Source organism: Bos taurus, chromosome 18 (genome assembly GCF_002263795.3).
Source record: "Bos taurus isolate L1 Dominette 01449 registration number 42190680 breed Hereford chromosome 18, ARS-UCD2.0, whole genome shotgun sequence".
NCBI lineage: Eukaryota > Metazoa > Chordata > Mammalia > Artiodactyla > Bovidae > Bos > Bos taurus.
Genome location: NC_037345.1, coordinates 5,146,537 through 5,167,207, shown reverse-complemented (window position 1 = coordinate 5,167,207; position 20,671 = coordinate 5,146,537). Strand labels below are relative to the sequence as shown.

The window sequence follows — 20,671 nt, the reverse complement described above, 5'->3', positions numbered from 1 at the left end:
CAGGTGTAATGGAGGGCAGGAAGCCAGGAACAACTCCGGTGCTTGAGAGCAATAAGCGGTCCAGCCGGGCTCTAGACCCCCTCCTCTGATGGGACTGAGATAGACTCGGTCACGGGTTTAAAAAACAGAACACAGGTGCACAGAAGCCCTGCGATTCTAGCCTAACCGTAACCCCTTATCTGCCTCCAAACACTTGCTGGCCCAGTCCTGGGACTTAGAAAACATTTAGAAAATTATATCCAGATTGTTATCAGTCACTTCCATGTTGTAAAATATCCTCTCACTAAACTGTCCTTCATTGTGTGAAATGGCCATTATACCCAAACCACATTCTGGTTTCAAAAGCAAGGAAACACTTTTTAAAGCATGCACGTTGGACTAAAACGTGCCAGGATTTTAGTTCTTCCTCTTTCATCAACCACTGATGCAGCTCCAAAGCTAAACATGTGAGAAACCAAAAGTCTTCCCGAGTATTTTCTTGGTTAAATCTTTCCTAGAACTTAGTTTGTACGAAACAAAGTTTTATGCACGTCACTGTAACTGACTGATGAGGGCGTATTCAGATCCAGTTTACAGACAGTGGAGCTGAAGCCAGAGTGACGACTGCCCAGGTCATGCAGGGGTTCAGAGCAGGGCTCAGGATCCATGCAGCCTGGGGGCAGTCTGTGTGTTGACCGCCACACTGCAGAGCCCCTCAAGGGACCCTTGCAAGAGGGTCTGGGATGTGTGTGTGACATGCTTCACTCCTGAGGGACAGGGTGTGTATGGGGGGTCCCCACATGTAAGGGTGTGGTCCTGGTAAGAGAAAAGCCCTGGGGCCAGCAGGAGGCAGCTCGGAGGCAGGTGGCATCACTCTGTTGGGGATCTGAATGTGAGTTTATGAACCTTTACCAGGAATTCCTCCCACCTGTAGCCAAGAGTGAGCTCAGGTAACAGGCCCGGGCTGTGGTTTCTGTCCTCTCCCCTCTGCCCTCGGATGGCTCTGGAAATGTTCTTGCCGAAGCCTTTTCCTTTCCTTATTGGCGTTCATCCCATCTGTGACTAATCCCTCACCCACTTACCTGGGGTCTCCCCCACCAGCCCCAGCAGAGAGCTGAGAGCAGAGAGCTCTCCTCCACCGCACGTGTGCCTGCCTCTGAAAACCCTCTCCTGCCGCAGTGAACAGATGCCTCTCCTTTGACTCACCAGTGGCGTCGGGGTCTTCTCTACGTCCAGAATTAACTTGCCGATGTTCCCTCGGTCGTGGATTCGCTGCATGGCCTCCTTCACCTGGGAGACAGGGAGACAAAGGTGAGGTGAGACGTCACCCAGGTGACAGGCTAGTTCAGTCGCTCAGTCGTGTCCGACTCTTTGCGACCCCATGGCCTGCAGCACGCCAGGCCTCCCTGTCCATCACCAGCTCCCGGGGTTTACTCAGACTCGTGCCCATCGAGTTGGTGATGCCATCCAGGTGACGAGAGGACCTGGACAAGCCAAACCACTCGCTGTCCACCAGGGGGCGCTGCAGTCCAGGTTTAGCAGCTCAACCGGCGGTGGTTCCCAACTTAAATTCTGGTTGTCACTCACACTCTTTGTTGTTATGCAAGCAGTTAGGTTTCCTGTGTCTAAAAAAATGAGCGTGATAGCTCCAGAAATGAAAAGAGGAACGTTTCTTTAAAAAAGGAAAAAGAACTGGGGGAGGAAAGGCCTGTGGGGTTCCAAGAGTTACATGCTGCAGAACGTGTCAGGGCCCATTAACCAGAGCAAATTTTGACCAATAAAATTGTAAAATTATTTTTCTAGGGTCATCTGTGCCCAGCTTACTCCAATGTTACATAATCTGGTTCGCAGTTTGGCTAAAATGGCCCATGACCCAGGAACATTTTTCCCACCCGAGTGGAGGCGTCTCCAGACTAGCGTTTTCTCCAGTGAGGGGGCTTCCTGTTTCTCCCCAAGTGACGAGGGCTTGTCAGACAAGCACACAGACGCCTCCTGGGCCCCCTTTGCAAAGGCAGGTGTGGATGGAGCGTGATGGGGGCTTCCAGCATTTCATTGTTGCCGTATGGAAAATGAACACTCGGGGGTGCTGTGGGGATGAAATAAAAGAAGGAAATGGTAACAACGCCAAGCTTGGCGTGGATAAATCCTCCGCATCGCAGTAAAATCTAAATGGGAGTGCAACATCTCTTGATTTTTTTTTTCAAGGAAACAACAGATCTAGTTAAAATATTTTCCCTGAAGTTTCAGTTTTAAACATCTTTGTTCATGCATTCATTCAATCCACAAATATTCACTAATTGTTGCTTATAGGCTAGGTGCCATATCTTAAAAAAAAATTTTTTTTAAGTAAATTAGGGTGTCTGTCTGCCTTTGAGGAACTCAATCTGGGGTTTATGGAGCAGTGTTTGCTTATAGAAAAACCAAAGCCAGCTTCCCATTTGAATGAAAACTTGAGAGAGCCATTAAGAGGTGCATATTCTAATTGCTTTTGTAGGACTTTTGTCCTAAAGACACAATTCAAATTATGGGGAAAAAATTACCACAGAAAAGATACTCAATTGCTTTCAATGGCAAAACATTGGAGCAACTTATATGTCACAGAATAAGGGAATGGTCAAGTAAACCGAAGTTCTGACATATATCTACCGATTGGAAATGTTTTGTGGCTGTTAAAGTGCTAATTATAAACACTGCAGTAGGATTAAATGCCTTTATAATACAGTTAAATGAGAAAACCGAGGTGCATATCTTTACATCTCCATAAAAACGTGGGCATCCTACAGTAACTAGAAAGAGATTTAGATATAAAACATGATGTAGGGGAAATAGGCGCCTTTCAATTCTAATGTGCAAACATGTTTATCTGGTAACCTGTTGTCAAACCAGCGGTCATTGTAAATTCAGTGTATCTTTAAACGCGTTCTTTGGACAAGGTAGCGTTGGTCGGAATCAGCCTCTTTTGTAGACTGATGGCATCATGTGACTGTTGAGTTCCCTGCCCCTGGTACATAATCCAGGAGGTTTCTCCCATTTCTGTGATGAACATTGCTTTCCAAGTGCTTTCGTATTTCAGTGCTGACAACTACTGTTTACTAAGAATCTTTAAATATTGTGGCAGGCAGCTTCTAAAACTGCTCCCAACCCCTTTCTGGGACTCACCTCCGTGTGTATCCCCACGACCCATCCCCGCGCTCACCATTAAATGTGAGCTGGACCCAGCAACCTGCTTCTAACAAACTGAGTATAGCGAAAGTGATGGGATGTCCCTTCCTGATTAGGTTATGAAAGACTGACTTCTGTCTTGCAGTCTGTCTCTTTCTCTGGCTCTTCTTGCTTTCTTGTTCTGATGACACAAATTGCCATGTTGTGAGCTGCTCTATGGAGAGGTCCCCCCATCACCGTGGCAAGGAATGGAGGGAGAACTCTAGCCAACAGCCAATGAGAAGCTGATCCCCTCCATCCAAAAGCCCCCAGGCTCTGGATCCTGCCGACAGCCAATGAGAGGGCTTGGAAGCAGATCCTCCTTCAGTCCAGCCATGAAATGAGGCCACAGCCTTGGCTGACACCTTGACTGCAGCCAGAGGACCCAGCTAAGCCCTGCCCAGAGTCCTCACCCACAGGAACAGAGATCATGGAGTTATTTTAAGTCAGTAAGTCTTAGGGATAATTTGTCATGCAGCCACAGATAATTAATACATTGTTAGCTGGAACGTATAATTCTTCCCTTGCAAGGTACATATTATCCCATTCTACAGATCAGTACCTTGATGCTCAAAGACATGAGCAATTTGTCCAAAGGTTACATGGCTGTGGGCGACAGAATCGTGTTTCTGACTCAGTTTTGTCAGACTTCAAAAACCAATGCTTTTCCCCAGTTCTGCCCAGAACATGCCGCTTCCTTTGATGCTCACATAATGATTTCCCAGAATTCAGTTGTTTATTACCCAGGCAAGTTATTAAACACCTGGAAACTCCTTGGAGATTAGGAACAGTTTTTAAACTGCTTCTCCAATAAGGTAGAGCCCAGGGAGACAGAAAAGCTGATTGTGGCGCTAGGGAAAGAGCTCCCTGCCGGGCTGGCTCTAATCTGCATATTTTTTGTAGATTGCTTTCTGAAATGAACTGACGCCTTGAAGTTCCATACATGGGGGATGGAGAAAGGATTAGGAATCTGATCCCCAGTCATGCTGTTTGAGTTTACAGTCCTCCTGGGCTGCTGTTGGGGGTGGGAAGAATCTTTTATGACAGCTCTCAGAGGGAAAGAAACTCAGTACCGTTTTTTGATCAATTCTTTATGAAGCACAGCGTGAAGCATTTTACACATGTTGCTTCATTTTATCTGCACCTCAAGCCTCTTAGGTGACCACAGGCAGGCATCAGAGTTTCAACAGAGGAGAAACCCGAAGATGAAAAATCGAAGGGGTCTGTGGCAAGTCATCATCTGAATGGTGTGGGAACCACATGGGAATTGAGACTGCAGCTTGCCCTTTCTAGGACTCTGGGAAAACCAGAGCAGATGGGTCTCTGCTGTGTGCACCCCAAAGCTTCCCTCCAGCGACATCATCAAAAGATAAAATCTGCAAAGAGAGATGTTGCTCCCAAGTTGCCAGTTTATGTGAAGCACCTGCGTGGGTGACAGTGCCCAGAAGATGGAAGTGACAACGTTCAGAAAGCTGCTGATCTGCCTTGTGGCTGCCAGGGAGTTTTTCTAAAGCACACCTCTGCTTGGAGCCTCTCCCCACTGCATTCAGGAGGAACATCCAGCCAATGTGGCACAGCCTGTCACAGTGACCACTGAGCACGCGACACTGAGCACTTGAACCACGGCCATCCCAGCTGTGATGTGCTGGAGTGTGAAATACACAATGCACTTCAGTGATTTAATCATAATAAAAAGGAGTGCAGACTCTCTGCTTCATGTCAGGAGATGGCTAGTACATGCTCAATGCATGGAGCAGGGCGCCGAAGCCAGTGCTCTGGGGCAGCCCAGAGGGATGGGGTGGGGAGGGCGGTGGGGAGGTTCAGGATGGGGGACACATGTGTGCCCATGGCTGATTCATGTCGATGTATGGCAAAAACCACCACAATATTGTAAAGGAATTATCATCCAATTAAAATCATTAATTTAAAAATTTCAAAACAATAGCATTTTAAGTATCCTGGGTAAAGGAAAACATATGATTAAAATTAATTTCACCTATTTCTACATTTCTGTCTGTGAAAGTGAAAATGTTAGTTGCTCAGTCATGTCTGACTCTTTGTCACCCTATGGACTGCAGCCCGCCAGGCTCCTCTGTCCATGGGATTCTCCAGGTAAGAATCCTGGAGTGGATTGCAGTGCCCCCCAGGGGATCTTCCTGACCCAGGGATCGAGCCCACATCTCTTATGTCTCCTGGTTTTTTTGGCAGGAGGTTTTTTTGGGTTTTGTTGGGTTCTTTACCACTAGTACCACCTAGGAAGCCCCAATTAGACCCAATTAGAAGTGTAAAAAGAAGCTGCTGAGATTCACTTTAATAATATATTTTCTTTAACTAGATTATTATCTATTATCTTATATACTTTATACCTATAATCTTATTATCTTATCTGTTATCTATCTATGGAGAAGGAAATGGCAACCCACTCCAGTGTTCTTGCCTGGAGAATCCCGGGGATGGGGGAGCCTGGTGGGCTGCCGTCTATGGGGTCGCACAGAGTTGGACACGACTGAAGCGACTTAGCAGCAGCAGCAGCATCATTATCTATCTGAAATACTATCATTTCAATGTATGCTCAATATAATAAAAGCTATGGATGAAATATTAAGTGTTTGGAAGCCAGGGTGTACTTTCCTCTTAGCACATGTCTCAGTTCAGACCAGCTGCACTTCAGCTGCTCACATCTGCCGTATTGGAGAGTGCAGCCTGGATGGCATGACAATGACACCAACCTCAGGGATCCCAGTGCAAAGGAGCGTCTGGCATATGACAGCTTGCAGAACGAACGAATGAACGAACAAAGGAGTCGATTTGTGCAGAGAGTAAGACATCACACGGCTGAGCCTGCCCAGAGGTTTCTGTCTGATCCATGCCACGTTCCAGAGCCCCTGGCCCAGGCGGCATGCTTGGTGGCTGCCAGGGTGGCCCAGTGCAGTCTGCTCATAATCAGGGCGTGGTCCCCCACCCAGGCTGAGACACCCCTGCCAGCTGCGGGACAGATGGACTGACTGCAGCCAGGATCCCAGCTGTGGGGCTGGCCAGAGCTGGTCTCAGCAGCTGGATTCTGCAGCCCGAGAGGATGGTGGCAGGAGGCAGGCGTGATATCCCCACTTCCCAGGCTCTGCTTTGACTCAGCAACATCATTCCAGCAAGCTGCTTCACCTCTTTGCTCCCCATCTTCTTGATATGTTATTCTGTCCACCTGTTCATTCGGTTGGTCACTCAGCCAACAGTGCCAAAGCCCTTTTCCAGGAGCTGTGTGCGGAGTGGTGGTCGAAACAGACACTCTCTCTGTCCAGAAGGAATCACAGTTTCACTTACTAAACAGGCTAGTCGTCATAAGAAGAGTTCCACGATCTAAAAATTGTTTATTTCACCCCAGTGGGTGACAGTCCATCAGAGTTGGTCGTGTATCCCTAGTTTGCGTTCCAACCAAGTCCCGTAGCATTCAAGTTGGTGTCCACGCATGACCCCTGGGGAAACGTGATTGGCTCAGACTGTGTTCACAGAGGAACACTAGCTGTGGTCGTTCTTTCCTCCTGCAACGGATCTAGGAGAAGTGGTTTTCTGGAAGTTGCGGAAAATGACGATGAGCAAACCCACAAGATCCCAGCCATCATGAAGCTCATGGTCTTAATCAAAATGACTCAAATAAATGTAGGCTTGCCACTGGGTAATTCTGAGATGGTGTTAAGAGAACGTGGATAGGGGAACTGACCTGGTTGGGAAGATCATGGAAAATTCTGAAGAAGCGACAGTTGAGCTGGGTTTTAAAGGATGAGTAGAAACATGACTAGGAAAAGAAGGGAGAGGACCATCACAAGAAGAGGGGACAAAGTATGAAAGAAGAGACTGCAAAGAGGCCAGCGGACATGAGGACAGAGAACAAAAGTGAGCATCGGGCAAGATGCTGGGGAAGTTGGCTGGGGATGTTGGCAGTACATTCCAGAGCCTGCCAGGGTGCAGTTGTCCAGGGCCGCTCACACAGATCTACACCCTCCAGTCATCTTCAGACTGGTCAGTTCCTTCATGCTTGAGCAATGAGGGTTAATGATGCTCCATCTTTGTTTGGGGTCTCATTTAATGTTTCCCAATATTTCATTTCCTTTTCCATGTTGTGAAAGGCACAAATTCATTAGAGTACAAATGATACCACTTAATAACCAAAGCATTTGGCTTGTGCTATGAATAGTAATAAGCCTAGCCATCTAAAAGAGGAAAAAAAATTAAGATGGATTATTCCATGGATCACTGTGTCTATTAGATGATAAATTAAAAGCTTTGAAAAGGAAGAAATGAGTAATACTCTAATTAAGAAGCACATCTACCCAATTCGTATTTGGAAGATGACTCATATTAACGGCATTCATCTTTGGGGGGAATGGATGATTGCTTAAAATCCAAAGTGGGTGTGGAAAAGTAACACATTCAGTGCAGGTAGACTTGAAATCTGGGGTTTATGTTCTGTCGAGAAGCTGTGAGAATCTAAAGTGAGTGAGCCCTGAGATTTTGACCTATATGGAAGAGTGACTGAAAAAGTAAAATGTCCAGAATCATGGATTGACCCACTGGGAAGGTGGAGAAAAAAATCAAACACAGTTCCTGTTTGGATTAGATGCAAATGGATCTGTGCAATGATGCAAGGCATGAGTTAAGGTGGGGCATTTAAGGGGGTGCTCACTCCCAAGGTCATTTGAGTGGTGGTTTAGCACCCAAGAGTGAGTGCTTCCTTAAATTTTGCACCCTAGTCACGTGCCTTGCCCCATTCTAGTTCTGGCACTGCGTGGAAGCCAAATATTGTCAATAGAAGGAGACAGTAAGTCGTCATTTTAAAAGAAGTGTCTGCTTGGCCACAAAATAGTGTGGATGGTCCAGGAAGATTTTTAAAGGGCCACTGGTAGGAACACGGGTTTAGAAGAGGGACAGGATATTTGGAGAGGGAGGAAGAGGGAAGACAAAACAGCAAGACAGTAGAATCAGATGAAGCAACTGGTCCTTTTTTCCTTGGGAACCTAGATGACGTTGACACTGATGATCAAGTATGCATTGCGGTCATGAGGAGTTCAAATGAAGTAAACATTGAGTTAAAAGCCAGAATTGTTCTGCAGAAACCTACAACCCATAATCAAGCTGCACTGTGTATTCTAGTCGAATTGTATTTTGAACTAAAGCAAAAGATGAAAAAAAAAATCAGTGAAATGCCTCCAACATTTCTTTGATTTTCTTTAACAATGCTCCCCAGTGTCAAATTTGGATGGTGGAATAGAATTAAGCTGGACACTTCGAGGACGCTTATTCCAACATATAAGTGAGGTCTGGGGGGAAGATTAAAAAAAAATGCGTGAAATGATTCTTGTTCCCTGCAGAAAAAAATATCTGCTGTACAATCTGTAAGAGAGATGTCTGAAGTGTGACGGGCACAGAAGAGGAAGCAATTGGGGTTAGGAGAAGAATGAAAATCAGGGGAAAACTCTTGGCAGGGATGAACTTACGGACTGAGACTTGAAGGTCAAGAAGTTTGTCACTCAGCCAAGGAGAAGGACATAGAAATATTAAGAGTTTAAGGAAATATTGCTCTGCTCCAAGAATGAGTCATTGACAGCCACCAGAACTCTGAGGGCGATGCTGGTGACGATGCTTTCAAAATCCTCTTGAATTAAGATTCTCAAGTCTGCTGCAGATGGGTTACATCATCGCTTGAGCTCCTGCCACTCCTGAAATCCCACACAGCAGTGGTAGAACTTACAGAATATTGTGTCAACTGATTCTTGCTTCCAATCCTTTAGCAAAATCCTCCAGCCAGGGAGAGAAACTCTTATTCCTGCTTGGAGGACTCTAGTTCCTCACTAATAAGGTCATCCCCTTGCCTCCAGATAATACTAGTTTTATTCATTCCCTGATGGATAATGACACCTGAAGGTTTTGCGTTCCATGACACTTGAAGGATTTCCCCTGAAACGGTGAAATGTGGAAGTTATGGAAAAGGGTTAGAACTACAAGGAGGCCAAAGACCCTTCAAAATCTTGAAAGTTCTCATCTTTCCAAAGGGATGATGGCCAGAGCTGCTGGCATTTAGGAAACTACAGTTTAGAAGGCAGAGGTGACCTTTCCTTAGACTTCCATAGAAAGGGCTTGTTTGCAGACTTCACTTTCACTTTTCACTTTTCACTTTCGTGCATTGGAGAAGGAAATGGCAACCCACTCCAGTGTTCTTGCCTGGAGAATCCCAGGGACGGGGGAGCCTGGTGGGCTGCCGTCTATGGGGTCACAGAGAGTCAGACACGACTGAAGCGACTTAGCAGCAGCAGGCTGTTTGGGGAGCATTTTTGTACCTAAGGGAACTGAGATGACATTGTCTCATCTAGACATGGCTGTCATTTAGATAAGGGTTAGGATGTCCAGGGTGCAAAATGAGCGGTGGCCAACAGAGGCAGATACGCCTGGGACAGCTTGTCTGGGGACTGCAGGATTCAAGGAGTAGAAATAGAAGAGTAACTGTGTTTGTATAAGAGGCATTTGCAAGCAAAGCACTCCAGCAGAAAGTTGGTCCTCCACTACTTTGAAGGGGATCTTGTGGGTCCTCCACTAAGACAGGAAGGAAAGGAAGGTTTTAGGCTCTGGACGGCAGTGATATAACCTGCCCTCAGGTTACATTAGAAGAAGGTGAGAGTCTCAGGGAAAGGGCCAAAGCTGAAACTCAGGTAACTGTAAACGGCAAGGCAGTGGCGGTGCATCCCCCTGGGGCTGTGGGGGTCAATGCTGGCTCTCATCACAGCAGCCAGCACGTGACAGATGCTCAGCAGGCGCTTCACCAAGCAGAGCACTTTCCGCGCCCGATCTCTGTGAGGGGAGAGGTAGCTTGTCAGACTGTCAATCAAGGGTACGGACAAATAGCCTCTCTTTTCTCTTGGAGCCCCTGTTGCTTGCAGAGGAGAGCTGAGATCACACTGAGGTCTGGCAAGGTGACGTGGCTTGTGCCAAGTCAAGCTGTGGGATGTGATGATGTCAGCTTCAAACCGAGCCCTGTGAAGCCCCAGGGCGTGGTGTGTGGAGCCGGGAGGAGGCAGGAGCTGGAGAGGAGGGGCCAAGGGGCGCCCTGTAGGGTGTGGTATTTCCTCCGCACTTCCACACGCACCCTGTTGCTCCTGGGTTGTAACACTTAATTCCACTCTCTCTTGAAGAGTTTCTCAACCTAGGAAGCACCGACTTTTGGAGTCAGAGAATTGGTTGCGGGGGCTGTCCTGTGCATCACAGAACATGTAGCAGCGTCTCTGAGCTCTACTCACTAGATGCCGGTAGCACCCCCTTGTGACAAAGGAAAATGTCCCCAGGCATTTGCCAGATGCCCCCTGGAGGGAAAGAATCGGCTCTAGCTGGGACGGTGTGAGGTCTCAGTCCGCTCTCCACACCTCCCATGCAAGGGCAGACGCCTGCCCCTGCACGGTGCGCACAGGACACCTTGGCCAGGGACTCGCCCCCAGAGCCTGGTTTCTGCTCCATCCTCAGGACTAGGAAGAGACTGTGGCACACGGTGGGTGCTGCATGGTCTCTGACCTCAAAACACTCATTGGTTAGGTCAGGTTTTCGTAAAATGTGGACGGAAGACAATCTGTATCCAGGGGGTCACCACGGATGAACCTATTTGCAGGGCAGCAAAGGAGAGGCAGACATAGAGAACAGGCTTGTGGACACAGTGGGGGCAGGAAGGGGGCGCAAACTGACAGAGTAGCATGGGAACATACACTTTACCATGTGTAGGAAAGACAGCCAGCGGGAATTTGCTGTGACGACACAGGGAGCTCAAACCCCGTGCTCTGTGACAACCTAGAGGGGTGGGATGGGTGGGACGTGAGGGAGGTTCCAGAGGGAGGAGGGGACATGTGTATACCTGTGGCTGACTCATGTTGATGTATGGCAGAAACCAACACGATATTGTAAAGCAATTATCCTCCAGTTAAATACATTTTTAGAAAAGTGTGTTGGCTTCAGCTTAGACCTGTTTGTTGAGAATGCAGAGGCATGCCACTCCAGGCGATTCTGGGGGTCTGATGTTTTAGACTCTTGACCTAAATGGTGCTTCATGTACCAAATATCCACTGCCCACCACAACTGAGGCTCTGGGCTTGACTGACTCACAGCGAGAAATAAGAAAGACCAGTCCCTCCCCAGGAGGGCTAAGATCTCTCTGCAAGGGGTGGGGTCTGGTGTACCATGTTTTAATATCTGGATAGGACCTGTTTGGCACTTGGCTTAAACATCACTGCATGTAGGAAAGTAGCAGAAAGTCACAGTTACAGCCCTTCTCATTCTAGGGCAACTGAGAATGAATTATCTCAGCTTTGATTCTGCACACCTGTGTGGACATCAGACAACTTGCTTTCTGCTCAGTGCATGAAGAAAGCTTCAGGAAAGCTAAAGGCCTGAAATCAAGGTGTCAGGAGGATGGCTTCCTAGCAAAGACTCCAAGGAAGAATCTTTTTCCAGCCTCTCTTCTAGCTTCTGGGGGTTGCTGACAATGCTTGCTGTCCTTGGCTTGCAGCCACAGCATTCCGATCTCTGCCTCCATCATCACGTGTCCTTCCTTTCTGTGTTTCTGTGTCTCCCCTCTTCTTATAAGGACAGCTCATATCAGATTAAGGGCTTATCCTATTCCAGGATGACCTCATCTGAGCTCAGCCCTCTGCAGCTCAGCTGTGTTGAAATACATCTGCAGCGAGCCTAGCTCCACACTAGTGTTCTAAGGTTCAGGGAAGGACATGAATTGAAGGACACACCTATCCAAGCTGAGACAGGTACTAACACCTTTAAGTTTTTCTTTTTAAACTTTTTTAAAATTATAAAAGAAAACACATACACAGACAGCCACACATGTATAGTTTGTAAGTACGCAGGTAAAGAAACAGAACTTTGCTGGACGTCCCCAAAGCCTCCCTGTATGTTCTGTCACAGCCCCAACTCCCTCCCCTTCCCCAGATGTTACCACTGCATCCTGACTTTTAGAGCGACCACTTCCTCGTATTTCTTTCGTTTTTCACCTAACTGTACATCCCTAGGAGAAGGCAGTGGCACTCCACTCCAGTACTCTTGCCTGGAAAATCCCATGGACGAAGGAGCCTGGTAGGCGGCAGTCCATGGGGTCGCTAAGAGTCGGACAGGACTAAATGACTTCCCTTTCCCTTTTCACTTTCATGCAGTGGAGAAGGAAATGGCAACCCACTCCAGTGTTCTTGCCTGGAGAATCCCAGGGATGGGGGAGACTGGTGGACTGCCGCTATGGGGTCGCACAGAGTCGGACACGACTGAAGCAACTTAGCAACAGCAGCAGCCGCAGTACATCCCTAGGCACCAGCGATTTGTCTTGTGCCATTTGAAAAAACATACACCTTCAGGTCTTTTTAAATCTACAGGCTGTCCTATTTCATTATTGCTGCTGTTCCTTCCAGGTCGAAAAGTCTGGGTTGCTTGGCGGTGGTTTCCTTCCCATGGTCTGGATTCTGTGAACTGCAGGCAACCAGTACTGTCCAGCAGGGCCCCCTGTGCTCTGCATTTCCTTCAGGTTGGTGGGAGGTCTGATCAGACTGAGACTGTGGGCGCTGTTGTGTCCTCTGGGAGACACACGTGGCTGGTTGGCCCTCTTTTCCTGATATTCAGAGCCCAGACCCGTTAATTTAGTGGGGGTTGTGAAATTCCGATTCCAAGACTCTGTGTTCATTTATTACCTGCCTTCATTTTATAAGGAGCCACGCCCCTTCATCTGTTTAGTTGATTGTGACTGGTGAACAGCTCCTATAGGAATGGGAGGATAAATACATGATTCTTTCCTTGGGTTTACTGGGAGCAGCAGCCTTTTCAAAGAAGCAAAATTAAGGAACTTGAGTAAAGCTTTATGTGTAAAACATTCACTAACTGAATATTACTAAATTCTTATTTGATATTTAAAAGGAAAAAGTGGGAAGCAAAACATGTCTATCAATGTCTATCAGGATGGTTAAGGGAATTATAGGATAACCCTGAAAGGTCACCTCATCCCATTTCTTATTGACATGCTAAGGAGAAAGAGTAATTATATACTCAATGTGGTCATACCTTCATAGAATACATATTAATATAAAGAATAAATGAGAGCTTATATCAACCCAACTACCTTGGATATATCTGTAGCAGGATTATGGCTAGTTTTTATTTTCTCCAATATACTTTTCCTGTTTTTTATCTTTTTTTTTTTTTTTTCAATTACAATGGAGTTTATGCTGAAATAGTAAGAACACAGATACAGTGTAAAAGCTACAGATCAAGCTGAAGGTAGGTTAGAGATCTGCTCTAACCTCCAGAGATGTGCCAAGAGAGAGGCCACAGTGAGGCGGGGCGGTGGTGAGGAGAAGGGGTCAGAGTAGCTGGGGAAGGCTTCGCGGCGGGAGGAAGACCCCGGAAGACACGTACTACTTGGATGGGGGAAGAAAGAACCCCTGAGGCAGCAGCGTGAACACGGGCGGGGAAGCAGGAATGAAGACGGTGCGAGGCGCGGCCCCGCCCCGCCGGAGCAGCGCCCGGGCCTAGAGACCCCGCGAGCGGCGGATGCAGGGGCCCCGGGGCCGCGGCAGGGCCGGCCCAGAGCCTGCTGCGTTTCTCCTCCACAGGCTGCACGTGCTGACGCCGGACGCGCAGCCGTGGCACTTGCAGGCTTTCCCATGCACCGTAGTGCATGCAGCAGGCAGCAGAGGAGCAAGCCTCTGAGGGCACAGAGGCCGCGGCAGGCCTGCGGAGGGCGTCTCTCAGATCTGCCTCAGCACTCGGGCTTTGAAAGTAAGGCCCTGTGTCAGGCTTCCAGTCTGAATCCCCATCTGCTATTTCGAGGCGGCATGAAGTTCTACAAATGGAAAGAATGTGGGAAGATCCTCCGATGTAACTCAAAGCTCCTTCGGCACCAGAGGAACCACACTGGGGAGAAGCCCTTCAAGTGTAAGGACCGCGGCAAAGCGTTCGAGTCCAGCTACGCCTTATCGGCCTTCCCTGGTGGCTCAGACGGTAAAGAAACTGGCTTCAATGCAGGAGACCCGGGTTCAGTCCCCAGGTTGGGAAGATCCCCTGGAGGAGGAAATGGCACCCCACTCCAGTATTCTTGCCTGGAGAATCCCCATGGACAGAGGAGTCTGGTGGGCTACAGTCCATGGGGTCGGAAAGAGTCGGACACGACTGAGCGACTTCACTTTCACTTTTACGACTGTATCATACACAAGAAAATTCCCAGGGTTTCTCCTGGGCGTGGATGCGCCGCTGGACAATACAAAAGTGACCTACACCCAAAACCTTTCCAGCACTCCTCCCATTTAGCTTCTCCCCCGTGCGTAGCCTCGGTGCTGCAGGTAGGTGGCGCTCCGACAGAAAGCCTGCCACACTCCTTACACGCACAGGGCTTCTCCCCCGTGCAGATCCTCTGATGCTGGGTCAGGGTGGTGTTGGAACGCAGGCCTTCCCCAGGCTCCTTACATTCGTAGGGTCCTACCGTCAGCTCCCCTGTCTTGATGAGGGACTTGCCATCTCAAAACCTCTGCTTCCCAGGGATTGGGGTCCCCTGGAGCTTACCCTCTGTCCAGCTGGCAGACCAGATCGAATGTGGGGGATGGAGACACCAGGGAAGCCACATTTGTATAATTCTCCAGCGTCACCTCCCTGCACAGGGCCCTCTGTGCAGAATCCAGACTGGCCTACTGGTTCTGAGTGAAACACACAGCCACGTTCTCAGAGGTCACTGGCTCCTGAGGCCAAGTGGTTTGGAGCATGGCTGTTGTCCATGGCTCTGTGCACTCTTCCTGGTTTGCAAAAGCAGGAACCTTAAATGCCTCTTCCCATTTGAACCCCAGGAAGCGGGTCTCTCAAAGATCAGGCAGATCCGAGTGCTGGGGCCCAGAGCACATCTCGGTCTTTCTATCTTTATTTTTTAAGCCATGCTATTAAAGTATAATTGCCATATAAAAAGCTGTACATAGTTAATGGTTACAACTCAATGAACTTGAGGATAAGTGTACACCTGTGAAACCATCACCACCGTCATGGCCATAAACATATCCATCACCCCTCACCATTCTCTCTCACTCTTTTTATCACAGTTATTATTTGGGGGTAAGAACAATTAGGAGATGCTGAGGATGCAGGTTCAATCCCTGAGTTGCGACGATCCCTTAATTCTTGCCTGGGAGATCCCATGGACAGAGGAGCCCGGTGGACTGCAGTCCATGGGATCACAAGGAGTCAGACATGACTGGGCAATTGAGCACACATACACAAGAACAATTAATATAAGCTCTACCCTTGTAGCAGACGTTAAGTACATTATATAGTATTGTTAGCTATGGGCACTACGCCACATTAGCAGATCTCTAAAACTTACATATCCTGCATAAAACTTTGTTCCCTTTGACCACCACCTCTCCTTCTCTCATCGACCCAAACCCCTGGTACATACCCTCTGCTCTCTGCTTCTGTGATTTTGCCAGTTTAGACTCCACATACAAGCGAGATCATGTTTGTGTGTGTGTCTTTTTTAAAAAGTCCACGGTGAGCATGTATTCATGGAGAATACGTTTTAAAAGTGGTGGTGGGTAAAGCACCACCTCCACTTTGATTACCAGGACAGTGAAGGGAGGTTGCAGAACAGGGGGGAGGGGGACGGAAGCTCAGGGGGGTCTGGAGCCTTTCACAGAGTTGTGTAAGTGGCTTCAAAGTGAAACACACCACCAGCTGCGCAAGGGAAGCCGTGTGCTGCCATAATCAGCAGCCTCACGCGCCGCGCGCCTCCCCAGGATGTCCCTCAACCAGTGCAGAAAAGACAGAGGCTCTCAGAGGACACTTCACCGTCCCACCTCTTCTCCCCTCCCTTAGCTGACTCTCTCCAGTCACCGATACCCAAAGTCGACCTCAGTTGCAGCGAGCACCCCCCGCAGGTCTTTGCTCTCACCTCCCGGTGTGTTCTCTCCACCTCCTTCACTGTCTAGTTCAAGGCCCCATCACCTCCCTCCGGGATGACTTTTCCAGCCTCCTATTTGATCTCTGGGGCTCCAGTGTCTCCACGTTCCAATCTGTTCTCTTTCAACTGCCAGAGCTATGATTAGTGGTCGATACATTTGTATGTCTCTTGTGTCTCAAATGCCTGGGACTTGGGCAGTAGATTCAGTAAGGAAAATAGTAATGATGGTGATTTTAATGGCTAACATCAGTAAAGATGATGATAATGATGGTATGATGGTGATTTTAATGGCTAACACCAACCACTTAGCACACAAGCTGGGCAAATGCCAAGCATCAAGTGTTTTTTGCAGAATAGTCCATTTGCTCCTCATTGTAACCCTCTGATGGATGTGCCATGATTATTCTCATGTTACATACACGGAACAGGAGGACCAGGGAGGTTAATTAATCTGCCCAAGGTCACAGGCAGTGTAGGCAGAAGGAGTAGGATTTTCACCTAGACGGCTGATGAAATATTGTTAGATGAAATGACATCGTGTCTGGGATGTGCCTTAAAATACTCCAGAAAAGCCGTTGGGGAGGGGAGGCAGCAAAGGAGACAAGCTGACCAGGGGTTCATCACGTGAAGGCTGCCTCCATGGGTACCTGGCTGGTGGGGGCGGAGGTGGGTCAGGATTTGCTGCTTGTTTGAAATTTCCCAAAAAAGGTTTTAAAATATGAACTTTGAGTTCTGTTCCCCAAACAACAACTGTATCAACAGATGCAGCACCCAAATGCTCAACGGTGTGTGTTGGATGCTGATGTTATGAGTGAGGGGTTTGGGCTGGAGAAGGTGGAGGTCTTCGCCCATTTCCCCAGATAGAATCATGTTATTCTTTGCAGCAAATAACACGGCTTTATAAGAGTAATAGATTCCAGTATCGGATACCTACCCCGCGCCAGGCAGCATTCAGCGAGATGAACACACACAGGCAACCCCTTCCCCAGACAATGCCCTCCACCCCACTGGCTGCCACGGTGGGGACTCCACCCACACAGTCCATCCAGAACAGCGTGGGGAGACCTACGTTCTGGGCCTGAATGAAGAGTCCAGGGGGGTGGGAAATGACGCTACTTAGAGAAAAATGGCATTTTCCCGGGGCTTGTAAGGCTGGGTGGCGTTTTCCTGGAAGAGAAAATGCGCACACCAAATCCTGAAAGGGGAAGATGGCTCATGCAGGGACCCGACAGTCAGTGACAGGGACACTGTGCCGAGCTGTGTCTGCAGGGCTCTCTTCGGTCGGGGCTGGGGGGCTCGGACCTAACTGGAGGTGAGTCTTGAGAAGACAGCCCAGGAGGGATGCCCGCAGGTGAGGCAGGGGACGAGGAGAGAGGGGGAGACCAGCGGGACCTGGGAGTCAGGGCGGCTGTGAAGTGGAACTGACAAGATCCATGGTGGGATACTGCAATAGGCTGTCCATCCCACTGAACCTGTGCGATCTTTTCAGGCTCTTTGGAAGTCATCTAATTCCCCAAAAGGAAGAAAGAGCCTCTAAAAAGACCTATGCTTGGAAAGGTTCTCCATCAAAGCAGAGAGGAGAGCTGAGGTCATCTGAATTATCTTTGTCCATTTTAATCAGCGTTAGAAACAGATGACTCTGCTAAGGCCTGGAACCTGCCTTCTGTTGGAGTTTGCGTGACCCTAAAGTCGAATTTTTAATTATCTCTGCAGCTTTGCCGAGGCGTGGAGGGGCATCTGGGCCTAACCTGTTCTTTCCTGCATTGTCCTGGCTTGTCTGTCAGCTGAGATTTTTCCTCTAAGCACCAAGGAGTATCTATTAGCCTGAGGTTGCGTTGCTATGGCAACGAGACAGAAAACAGGCTCAATACACTGGGGGGAAAAAGTCAAGGGATGAGGGAGGTTTTGTCTTGCAGACACTTTCCTTTCCTGCTCAGGGGCCCACTGTCTCAGCTGGCAGGGCCATGCCTTGGGCCGGGGTGACCAGGCTACTCTGAATTCACAGGTGGTCACAGGGACTGAAACCCAGGGGACAGCTTTAGGACAACAGTCAGACCCTCGGGAGTCATGGAATGAGGGTGGATCTGGGAAGGTCCCCACAGCTAAGAGTTGGGTAGAGGTTGGGAAGGTGGGTGGCAGTTCACCCACATTTATACAAAACTGAAGTCATATCCACACCAAGCAGCATAGGAAATACTTGCAGAGTCTACACAGTCTTTAAAGCACCTTATAAAGTATTTAAAATTCTCTGACCTAACAATTCCACTTTTGAGAATATATCTTAAGGAAGTAGTCCTACATTTGGAATAACAAGAAGAGAAAGAAACTTTATATCCAAAATACTTATTGCAGCTATAACAATAAAAATAAAAGTGACCTGGATGTCCAGGAGTGGGGAGGGCAGTTGAATAAACTCTGACATAAACATTTGTTAGAATAGTATGTGACCATGAGTTTGAGGAAACTCAGGGGGATACTGAAGGACAGGGAAGCCCGGTGTTCTGCAGTCACGGGGTCACAAAGAGCCAGACATGATTTAGCAACTGAAGAACAGTAAAGGTTAAAAGTGCTGAGAGAGTCTATTAGAGGGGGGAAAAGCAGTCTGTAAAAGTTTTTACAGTGTGATTATCATTTCTGAAAAATGTCAATGCCCTGAAAAAAGAAAATCAAAACAAACCCCCAAATGCACAAAATAAAAATATTGGAAGGAAAAAAAAAAAGGTTATTTTGGATGATGGGAATTAGACAGTTTTGTCCGCTTTTCTTTTCTTTTCTCCGAAGGGGTATATTTTTAAATGTCTGCATTGAGTATGACATTTTTCCTATTGGGAGAAAACATTTCTTCAATGGTTTTAGCACTTTTCTTTTTGTAACTTATTTGTTATTGAAGTATAGTTGATTTGCCATGTTGTGTTGGTTTCTAGTGTACAGCCATGTGATTCAGTTAGAGAGAGAGAGAGGGAGAGAGAGGGCAGGGAGAGAGAGAGAGTATTACAGGGTATCAGAGTTCCCTGTGCGCTCCGTGGGTCCTTATTGTTATCTGTTTTACATGAGCATGTATCTGTGAACCCCACACTCCTAAGTTACCCCTCCCGTCCTCTCCCCTCGCATCCACAGTCTGTTCTCTGTGTTTCTCAGTCTGCTTCTGTTTTATAGATAAGTTCACATGTCAGGTTTAGATTCCACTCTTAAGTGACGTCACGCGAAGCGTTGACTCGTTGGAGAAGACTCTGATGCCGGGAGGGATTGGGGGCAGGAGGAGAAGGGGACGGCAGAGGAAGAGATGGCTGGATGGCATCACTGACTCGATGGACGTGAGTCTCAGTGAACTCCGGGAGTTGGTGCTGGACAGGGAGGCCTGGCGTGCTGCGATTCATGGGGTCGCAAAGAGTTGGACACAACTGAGCGACTGAACTGAACTGAACTGAAGTGATGTGTGGGATTTGCCTTTCTCGGGCTGACTTTCTTCCTTTAGGATGAGAGTCTCTGGGCGCACCCCGGTGGCTGCAGATGGCACTATGCCGTTCTTACTGGCTGAGCGGTGGTCTATTGTGCACATCTGCCACATCTTCTATCCACTCCTCTGTCAGTGAGCGCTTGGGTTGTCTCCATGACTTGGCTGCAGTAAATGGTGCTGCTGTGAACTCTGGGGTGCATGCATTTCTTCCAATTACAGTTTTGTCTAGATACATTCCTGGGGGAGAGAATTGCTGGAGCTTTTAGTTGTTTTTTTTTTTTTAAAGACTTCCCTGGTGCCTCAGATGGTAAAGCATCTGCCTACAATGCAGGAGACCCAGGTTCAATCCCTGGGTTGGGAAGATCCTCTGGAGAAGGAAATGGCAACCCACTCCAGTACTGTTGCCTGGAAAATCCCATGGACGGAGGAGCATTGTAGGCTACAGTCCATGGGGTCGCAAAGAGTCGGACACGACTGAGCGACTTCACTTCACTTCTTAGTTTTTTAAGGAACATCCACACTGTTCCCCATAGCAGCTGTAGCAATTTACATCCCAACCAACAGAGTAGGAGGCTCCACTTTTCTCCACACCCTCAGCAGTATCTGTTACTTTTATAGGCTTTTTAGTAATGGCCACTCTGACTGATGTGTGGTCACTGTAGTTTTGATTTGCACTTCTCTAATAATTAGTGATGTAGAGCATCTTTTCATGTGCCCATTGGCCATCTGTATGTGGAAGAAAATAACTTTCTTAAAAAGTTCTACAGTCTGGAATTGGTCATGCTTCCAAGTGAATGAGTCAATAGTCTCACCGAGTACAGATCCCAGAAGCCACTTATTACACTATTTTTTAGACACTTCTATTGTCAATGCAATCTTAGGCATTGCTGCAAAACCAAATGATACAGTATTTTGGCCCCCATGGACTTGACAGAGTAGGTCTATTCACTTCCTGATGTTCCATAATTGAGCACTCCGAGCAGACCCTGACTCAACCCAGATCACCTGTACGAACCAGAGCAGACAGGCCTGTGTACAACGTGGAGTCTTTATAATCAGGCTCGTTGGTTTTC

General features: G+C 47.9%; 1 protein-coding gene across 1 annotated transcript in view; it reads right to left on the bottom strand.

Annotated features, from left to right (window-relative positions):
• The window catches only part of VAT1L (vesicle amine transport 1 like), a 164,953-nt gene that overhangs the window by 2,615 nt on the left and 141,667 nt on the right, over nucleotides 1–20,671 (bottom strand). Inside the window, exon 8 of the mRNA NM_001046624.2 lies at nucleotides 1,186–1,269. Within this exon, the coding sequence (NP_001040089.1) occupies nucleotides 1,186–1,269 (84 nt within the window). The remainder of the gene's footprint in view (nucleotides 1–1,185; nucleotides 1,270–20,671) is intronic.